The following is a 9,516-nucleotide window of genomic DNA, read 5'->3' as shown; positions in this document are numbered from 1 at the left end:
ACAGTCCCTGGCGGTCTGGGCTGGTTTGTTTACCTGCTGCATCCGCAGGTTTGGCTGATTGCAGCTCCCACTGGCTGTGGTTCACCACTCCAGGCCAATGGGGGCTGTGGGAAGGGCGGGCAGCACATTCCTCGGCCTGTGCTGCTTCCTGCAGCCCCCACTGGCCTGGAGCGGCGAACCACGGCCAGTGGGAGCTGTGATTGGGTGAACCTGTAGACGTGGCAGCTAAACAAACCGACCTGGCCCACCAGGAGCTTTCCCTGAACAAGTGACATCCCAACTTTAAGAAGCACTGGACCAAACAATCCCTGAGAGGGATTTTGTCACTCCCCCCTCCCATCCTTGCAAACCTAGGTTGGGTGAAAGTTCACACTAAATGGTAACTTTAAACTAATCAGTCTCCTAATCTGGCTCCTAAAATCAGAGAAGGATGCTTAAACTAGTGAAAAATTAATGGGCCTAAGTAGCAGGTTTCCTGAGTTTTGACAGTCCCTGACAGTGCCTCTTGCTCTGGGCTTGAGCAAATCATCTAACCCAGTAGCCCTCAACCTTTCCACAGTACTGTACCCTTTTCAGGAGTCTGATTTGTCTTGCGAACCCCCAAGTTTTACCTCACTTCAAAACCAGACATAAAAATACACACGATTACAGCAAAACACCCCCCCAGAGCACACAGTTACAGAAAAATTGTTTGCTTTCTCAGTTTCTCAAGGTCCCTGCCACTCCTTGAATCTATGAATATAATTATAAACTAAAGCAATTGGAATATAAATATTGTACTTTCATTTCAGTGTAGGGTCTATAGAGCTGTATAAACAAGTCATTGGATGAAAGTTTAGTTTGCCCTGATGTGCTGGTGCTTTTTATGTAGCCTGTTGTAAAACAAGGCCAAAAGCTAGATGCGGTGATGTGCCCCCTGTGTACCCCCGGTTGAGAACCAGCGATATAGCCCTTCTGCCTCCCTTTCTCCGTCTGTAATGGAGTAACCGCCCCGCTTCGCTGGTCTGTCTAGGAGGATTAGTTCTGTCATGTTTGCAAAACGGGGGTGATGGAAAGCACTCGCCTCCCTGCTAAACGTTGAACACACCCGCTACAGGCCGGCCCAGCACCGGTGGCCGCGGTCACCCGAGACCTCTGCTGCAGCAACAGGGCCGGGAGTGGCTGTGAATGGCGGGGACAGGTTGCCACCTGTTGGCGGGAATCCTGCTGAGGGCTGCCCATGAGGGGCCTGTGCGGTGGGAGGCCGGGGCCAGAGTACCTCGGGCGCTGTAGGCAGGGATGCGACGGGGCATTCGTGCGGCGTGAGCGGGAGTGACTGACCCGTCAGTCTCCGCTGAAGTTCAGACCCTACGGATCCTTTGCCCGAACCCAAGATGGCGGCCGAGGCCATGCTGCCCAGGCCCAAGATGGCGACTTCAGAGCTGGGTCTGCAGCTTTTACCCCGGTAGCGGAAGTGACTGAGGAGCCGGCCGGAAGCGGTGGTTGTCAGTGGAGACGCAGGCCGGCTGGCTTCGTTCTTTTTCCCGCGCGAGGATGCGGGTTCTCCTCTCTACCGGGTGGGGACTCCGGCAGCTGCTCTGGGTGACCTGGCTGAGCGGGAGCTTCCTGGCAGGTAAGGGCACAGGGGAGAGGCCACGGAGCAGGCCGGCCCGGGGTAACCAGGGTGATCCGCCAGCCCTGCTCGCTCTTGCTCCCTTTCGCCACCGCCCTGTGTGTGTGGGGAGGTGTCTTTGTCTCCACCATCCCCGGCGCTGACCCAGGTTTTAGGGTCACGGTGCTGGTACCAGCCCTCTCCCGTTGCTCTCTGTCAGGGAGGCGGGTCGCACAGCGCTTCTGCCGGCCCCAGGCTGGCTCCCGTCTTTCCTGCTCCTCTAAGCTGCACAATGACCCTCTTGAGTAAACGGGCAGGAGGAGAGGACGGGACTCGTTCATCTTCCAGCTGCCCTCTGCCGTGGTATTGGCCGTGGTGGTTATCGCTCCTCCCTCTGACCCTCACTTCCATGAAAACTGCTGATCCCTTAAAAAAAAACCAGCCTGAAAGAAGCTAAAGCTACAGCTGAACGCAGGTGCTAAATATTGTTACTTTTATAGGAGGAGCAGCAGAGGAAAATGCTGACCCACTCTCTGAAACTGCCCGACCTCTTAGCACAGAAGGTGGTTCTGCCCTTACTGGAGAGCTTCAGGCGCCAGTGCAGTACAAGACTGCAGAAATTGCTGATGCAATGCTCGGTAGTGGGATTCCTGCTGATCAGTCTGTGGTGTTGTCAGTGATTCCGGGAGAAGCAAAGGACAGGCACATGTCTGAATTTGATATTGGCACCTGCGATGCAGCAGTAGAAGATGCTGAATGTAGTGTGGGGACTAGCCTTGCTTCTCACTTATCACAGTCTGGTTCACATGTTCAAGAACAAGCAGTAGACTCAAATGTAGTGCTAGAGGCTGTGCCTGCTTCACCAGCTGAGGAATCTAATAGCACAGACAACATGAAAACTCCCAAAGTGAACTGTGAGGAAAGAAATATTACCGGGATCAGAAACTTCACGCTACAAATCCTGAATGTTTCGCAAGTAAGTAGGAAATCATTCTGTTTGCTACTTTCTATGTCTATCTTGATACTTGGGTAGGTGTTACACAAATAGAGTTTTTACCCAAATGCTACATATATAATCCTTCCAGTATTTGCCCTTGTGAGTTTAGTGGCACAAAAAGGATAACTTAAAACAAATGTTTAGTGTGCTGGTGGGAGGGGAGTTAGTATACAGGGAAGTGCACTTTCCATATTGTTTTGAAATACAGAAATAGCAAGATATTCAATTCCGCTATGTTGCCATGCCTATGTTCCCCAAAGTCTAAAGGATCTCCCGGAACCCATTGTGACTTGTGCCAGCTTGCCTGCAGCACTTTTTTCCTTCCCTCAGGAATGCTTTGCAGCACTTGTTTCCACTAAATTCTAATTTAGGTGGCTTTACTTAAAGAGAGGGTAGAAAATAAAATAAAAAGAAACATTTCAGATAAATACTACTATGAATTACAGCTGGTAGGAAAATGGAAACTTTTCATAAATTTTGGTTGAAATTTTATTTTTGACATATCTGACCATCTCTATTAAGTATCGAAAATAACTGAGACACCTTTAAAAGTCCTTCAACTGACGCATAGTTTGAAAAGCAACTTGTCTTGTTAAAATCTCATTAAGGCATTCTTGTTCCCAGGAGGCTACTGCAAGTCTCTTTCGCCTTTGTTAGCTCCCAGCTTTGTCTTAAACACTGGTTTAAGTATTTGAGATATTACATCACCCCAGACCAAAGTATAGGGTAGCAGAACCAGTTTGAGTCTGGTTCATACAACAGAAGCTTCTCTCTGTTCCCCCAATGCTGGGGAGATAAAGGGAGTCAGAAGGGAGCCACGGGCCTGGGCACAGTTTATTTGAATAAGTTTAGCTTACCAGGTCCTTGCTTGCCTTCCTTCCTACCCTTACACAAGCCATCCTTGTCTGTGATTCCCCAGCCTGATCAGTTCTCTGTCCTATGACTAAGTAACTTCCTTTCGTATCCGTGTTCATCTCCCACTTTCTCCTCTGCCCTTCACTTTTCTTGCTTTAGGAACAGCTCCACTACCTTTTTATCCCACAAATTAGCTTCTTGGCCCTATTAAGGCTTGGAATTCCTCTATTAGAGAAGAAATGAAGTGGTAGATATCCTAACTTTCCCTTCAGAGCTGTCAGCCCCACTTCCTGACAAACAGGATTCAGCTCCTACATCACACATCTGCAGCCAGGGAGTATTCTTCTTAGGTAAGGGAGGAAAGAATGAAAAAATGCCTTTTTTACTTAGTAATAATCCGCAAAGTATTATTTGTCTGCCAAGGAGATTTTTACATTTGAAAAATACGGTTAGGATTAAAATCAGTCTGACTACATTTTATTCGTTGGATCTTCATGTACTGTTGCAATACTGCTAAAAACAGACTTCTGACTGAAATGCCAACTCAGATTTGCTTATGATGGTACTACAGTGTTCTCCTGAAATTAATCTGTTACCAGAGTATTATGTAATGATATGTAATAGAACCCTTTAAAATATTTGGCCCCTTCTTTTTAAATCAGCATGTTTTCTTTCACAGGACTTGATGGAGTTTTTAAACCCAAACAGCAGTGACTGTACATTAGTCTTGTTTTATACACCTTGGTGTCGCTTCTCTGCCAATCTGGCCCCTCATTTTAATTCTTTGCCCCGAGCATTTCCAACTCTAAACTTCCTGGCATTGGATGCATCTCAGCATAGCAGGTAACTTGCAATAAATACACTTCACCTTATAAAGCTTCACATGCTATAGTATTAGCACTTTGTTTCTGATTCTGACAAACCTTATGCTTTTAAAATGTATTGATGGAGTAATATGTACTCCCTGAGTAAATTAGAGTTCTCTGCCCCCCTGAGTCTGCCTTTACTTCCTTTAGCTTTTCTTCAGGCAATTTTCTCCCTCATTCATCTTTTAATAATGAAGTTAATATTTTCTTAAATGTTCAAGTGAACACCTTGCTCTTCAAGATGAGGGATTAATAGCACTGGCTAATATTTGACCTAGTGTAGATTGATGCCAGACTCAGCTAATTCATCTAAATCTTGACATGCAAATTCATTTCTGGGTTTCTTCTGAGCAGAGACTGTAAAATATGCTACATCCTTTTCTCTGACCACAGTGCATCCTCAAAGGACAAGAACAAGACCCTTGTGCCCTAAGACAGGATTGAAACATGGGTCTCCAGAATGAAAGTTAATGCACTAACCCACTGCAGAATTTTATATTGCCTAAATTCACTAGTGAAACATTCCCTAATGCCATAAGAAAATAGTTGTGCCCTTGTTCTTGTTATTGAGTTCAATTCAATGTTAATTTAGTAAAGCAGACTTTTCCTTCTTCTATTGTGACCTCACTTCTTACCTACTTATTTCCTTCAGTTTATCAACCAGATTTGGAACTGTGGCTGTTCCTAATATCCTTCTTTTCCAAGGAGCCAAACCCATGGCCAGATTTAATCATACAGACCGAACCCTGGAAATGCTGAAAGCATTCATTTTTAATCAGACAGGTATGTGGGCTAAACTTGATGCAGAGCTATGAAGGTCAGGATCAGGTATAGCCTCAAACTGACTTTTCCCTTTTTTAAAGAGGCTATATTAGAGCCTTCCTGCTGCCAGGAACAGAGCCTTCAGAAGATCCTGTTCGGTCACCATAGCACTGAGTGGAATTTCAGGACAAGGTAGAAGCAAACAGCCCAGCTATCGAAAGCTGTTTTGATGGTGTTTGGGGGGCTTGGTGCTCAGGCAGACAGTGTAAGTAGGAGGATCAAGCACTTCTCCACTCCTGAAGTCCTGGATTAATTGGGAATAGTTCTGGACAGATATTAGTACCACCCTTATCTCCGCATTCCAGGAGGGGAAAGGATCAGACTCCTATGCTCATTGTTGTAGGATAGGCAACAGGTGGGGGACATGGCAGCCTCAGTTCTTATGTTGGTGGGGACATAGGAGGAGCACAGAGAGCCCTGAATAGTTTTACTGTTGCTGGGAATCAGCTGTCCAGGCTGATCTCCATGGGCTGACTTTACCCAGCTCCCTTCTCTCTTCCCACAACATAGTTAGCCTTATGAGAGTAGAAGAAAGAACATGCACTAGTGTTGTGACAGATTAATGAAGGAGACTGCTAAATTTGTTATTAAAGCAGGATTACCTTTACTGTTATTGTAGATTCCCTGACTGGTACTTCTACCAAAGATTACATTGGGAATGCGGAGAATAAAACTCTTCTAATGACACAGTACTAAGGAAATATGTATTAAGATACTTTGACAGTTTGAAAATGGAGAACTGACTTTTAGCATAGGTCACTGAAAACAGATCTGTGCTGCTCTACTGTCTAAAACTCATGGGCAGATACCCTGTAGTTATATAGTAAAATCCTGGTGACTATATGAACCAGAGTTGTGTTAAGTCCTATAGCACAAGTTGCTTAATTTGGAGATGAGAATACAGTTCCTACAATGAACTAATGACCCATAGATTTAAAAAAATTGCTATTGCTAGCAGCTTTTATCACTGGTTTCTTCTTTCAGGAATAGAAGCTAAGAATGATGTGGTGGTAACTGAGGAAGACCGAGCGGGCCCTCTGCCGAGTGTCCTGACAAAAGGAATAGATTGGTTGCTTTTATTCTCTTTATTGTTTCTGGTTAGTTTTATTATGTATGCTACCATTCGGACTGAGAGCATTCGTTGGCTAATACCGGGACAAGAGCAGGAGCATCAGGAATAAGTTGAGATAATGACGGGAGAACACACTTCATGCCTACAGATAAAGCAGGAATTTATATGAACTGAAATTGCATAAACTTGTACAGTGAATTAGATGGTTGTAATTTATAATCTTATTAGTTAAAAATCACTTTTGTTCATTAACTACTGTATGTGTAAGGTCAAACTGCTGGTAATTAAGTAAACAAATATAAAAAAGTTCAGTAGAAGGGTTTTTATTTATTTATTTAGGAAGTATTAACAGGTTTACGAATCCTTGCTGTGTAAATATCAGAAAACAATTATTATGAAGATTGTTTTTTAATAAACTGACTTTTTTAGAAATAATGTTAATTTTGTTACAAAATTTTACTTTGAACTTGTAATCAGTAGTATCATACAGTGGGACCTTGAAATATTGCAGATGATCTTTATAGGGAAAGTAAGAGTTCTGCAGCCAGCGGTACTGCTTTGGCAGCAGTAATATACAACCACTTCCATTATTTTGGAACTGAGGGATCTCAGCCTTTTAATGTGTTTTTCCTTTTCAAGACCCATGACTACAAATTAAAACTACATACATGGATTGATGCTGTGTATTGTAGAAAACTACAGAGATTACTAGTAATAGGTGTAGGCCTACATGGAAGATATTCATGTTGTTGCAGGAAGGGAGAAGCCAAAATAAAAGGTTAAAGGATATTATATGTCCTTAAATAAAGGCATTCAGCATTTTAAACAGAGGTCACTAAACAAATTCAAATTGGTGTTTTTAACTAAGGCAAGACACAGTAACAGTAGAACCTCAGTGTTAGGAACACCAGAGTTACGAACTGACCAGTCAATTGGAACCAAAAGTATGCAATCAGGCAGGCAAGTACCATACAGTTCTGTGTTAAACATAAATTACTAAAAAAAAAAAAATAAAGGGAAGGAAACTGTTTCTCTGCTTGTTTCATTTAAGTTAAAATAGTTAAAATAATTTTTCTTCTGCAGAGTAAGCTTTCAAAGCTGTATTATGTCAATGTTCATTTGTAACATTTTGAAAGAACAACCATAATGTTTTGTTCAGAGTTATGAACATTTCAGAGTTGTGAACAACTTCCTTTCTTGAGGTGTTCATAACTTGGAGGTTCTATTGTTTTTTTAATAAGGTTTTAAAATTGTTTAGTAATATGTTTCACTAATATGTTGTTAAGAGTAGTTATTTCTCCCATCTTATATTTTAATGGTACCTACTGGAGGAAAGACCACTTCCCAAACATCAGTATTAAACTCCTTTGGGTTTGAGGGAAGTAGGTTTTGCACTTGCTGGTTAAGTTTAGCAACAACAAAAATCTTCATTTTGCAGCTGCGGAGAGGGTGACCATGTATTACATTTGCCCCTGAGGCTGGATGTTGTTTGATATCCTTGGTTTACCATGCTCTGTGAAGGATCTGCCTTTCCTTTCTAAGGATTGTGCAGAAAAGGCATTTTATTGTGTGTTAATTCTTCCTTGCTTCCCTACACAGTTAAACTTCACTTACTACTTGTTTTTCTATAGCAGGGTTTAATCTAACTTTTCAGGTCAGAATTGACTTCCTTTTCTCTAAGTACTGATTTCTGGCAGGAATAAAAATGGCCATTCAGTATTCCATACAACTTCAAGTACTGATCTCCCATCTAAATGAGCAGTCATGAGACTCGTTTGTATTTACACAAATCTTTGTTCATTGTTAGTTTGAAGGCCTCAGCTGCTGAGTGTATAAATAGTTGATAACTAGAGTAAGCTTATGACTTTTAGTACTAATAATCTGATTTTATTGACTGTGAGGCTCTAGAATAAGATACACTTTAGCTTTAGCCATACAGAGTCAGATTCTCAGCTGGTGTAAACTTGTGTAGCTCCACTGGCTTCAATGGAACAATGCTGATTTACATCAGCTGAGGATCTGGCCCACTTTTCATTTCCCTTTTGGCTTGCATTATTCCTCATATGGTTAATAGAGATCTGTAGAATACTCTTAAAATTGCTCCATTTCTGCAAAAGACTAAAAGATAAGATTTTCCTTAAGAACTTACATAATTTTATACTACATTGGGGTGGCATTTACCCTCCTGGCTGTTGGCATGTGGCTATGTATTTAAAACAGCTTATGAAGTTTTGTCTATGAATATGCACTTAGCTGAAAAATATAAAAGTTAAGAATGTGGACTTGATTTGTAGCTACCCTTCCCTTTCCACTAAGCAACACTTCTACCCTGAAAAGTGATTTGTAAAAAAGACAGGTCCGTGTTTTATTTCAATTATTCCATAGCAAAGGTGATCATTTTTTTTTGCATGGTCATTGTTTTAGAATAGAATCATATTTTCCAAGGCCACAATTTATACCAACATTAAAACTTTTGTAAGCAATCCTTTACAGACCATAAGCCCTATAAAGAATTATAAAATCCTCTTTTTTTTTTTTTTTTTTTTTTAAAAACCATTCCCTACTCAGTTGGAAAGGCTGCCTTTGCACCTCTAAGAACCTGAACATGAAACCAGCTTCATTAGCCAAACCAAACTGAATGGAAATAGGAACAACCCTCTTGAAGGCTGATGATTAAATGCCTGGCACTCCCTGATTTTGATAATTGAAGCCACTAACAGGTTGTGATAGAGTAACCAGATGTCCTGATTTTATAGGGTCTGTCCTGATATTTGGGGCTTTTTCTTATAGCGGTGCCAATTACCCTTCACCCCGTGTCCTGATTTTTCACACTTGCTATCTGCTCACCCTAGCAAGTGTGAAAAATTGGGATGGGGGTAATAGGAGCCAATGTAAGAAAAAGACCCCTAAATCGGGACTGTCCCTATAAAATCAGGACATCTAGTCAGTGAGGAGTTCTGCCTGCAGCCACATGCTGCAGCTGGTGGTACCTGCTCCTTCTAACGCAGCTGCCATTGAGAAGGGTTGGGGTCCTGGGGAGGCTGGGGTTTTGCAGCTAGGGTGACCAGATGTCCCCATTTGATAGGGGCAGTCCTGATTTTTGGGTCTTTTTCTTATATAGGCTCCTATTACGCCCCCCCACCCCCTATCCCGACTTTTCACATTTGCTATCTGGTCACCCTACTTGCAGCAGAGGTGCACGGACCACAGCTGGGGGTGGGGGTGGGGGTGGGGGGGGAAGTACCATTCGCTTAGCGCAGGGGAGCTCTGTGCAGATGTCGGGTAAGTACCATTCTTGTCGGGGATTGGGGGA

General features: G+C 42.9%; 1 protein-coding gene across 2 annotated transcripts; it reads left to right on the top strand.

Annotated features, from left to right (window-relative positions):
- Nucleotides 1-1,450: 1,450 nt before the first annotated feature.
- Nucleotides 1,451-6,640, top strand: TXNDC15 (thioredoxin domain containing 15). 2 transcript variants are annotated; one of them, XM_030572141.1, is made up of 6 exons: nucleotides 1,451-1,612; nucleotides 2,092-2,567; nucleotides 4,123-4,286; nucleotides 4,962-5,092; nucleotides 5,173-5,263; nucleotides 6,116-6,220. In XM_030572141.1, the coding sequence occupies exons 1-6, from the start codon at nucleotides 1,534-1,536 to the stop codon at nucleotides 6,126-6,128; spliced, it is 954 nt and encodes a 317-aa protein (XP_030428001.1). In that variant the 5' UTR covers nucleotides 1,451-1,533; the 3' UTR covers nucleotides 6,129-6,220. The 2 variants fall into 2 exon arrangements, with proteins under 2 accessions (XP_030428001.1, XP_030428000.1); XM_030572140.1 differs by lacking the exon at nucleotides 5,173-5,263 and having other exon boundaries at nucleotides 6,116-6,640.
- The last annotated feature ends 2,876 nt before the right edge of the window (nucleotides 6,641-9,516 follow it).

This window comes from Gopherus evgoodei, chromosome 8 (genome assembly GCF_007399415.2).
Source record: "Gopherus evgoodei ecotype Sinaloan lineage chromosome 8, rGopEvg1_v1.p, whole genome shotgun sequence".
Lineage (NCBI taxonomy): Eukaryota > Metazoa > Chordata > Testudines > Testudinidae > Gopherus > Gopherus evgoodei.
This window is presented reverse-complemented; position numbering and strand designations above follow the sequence as displayed.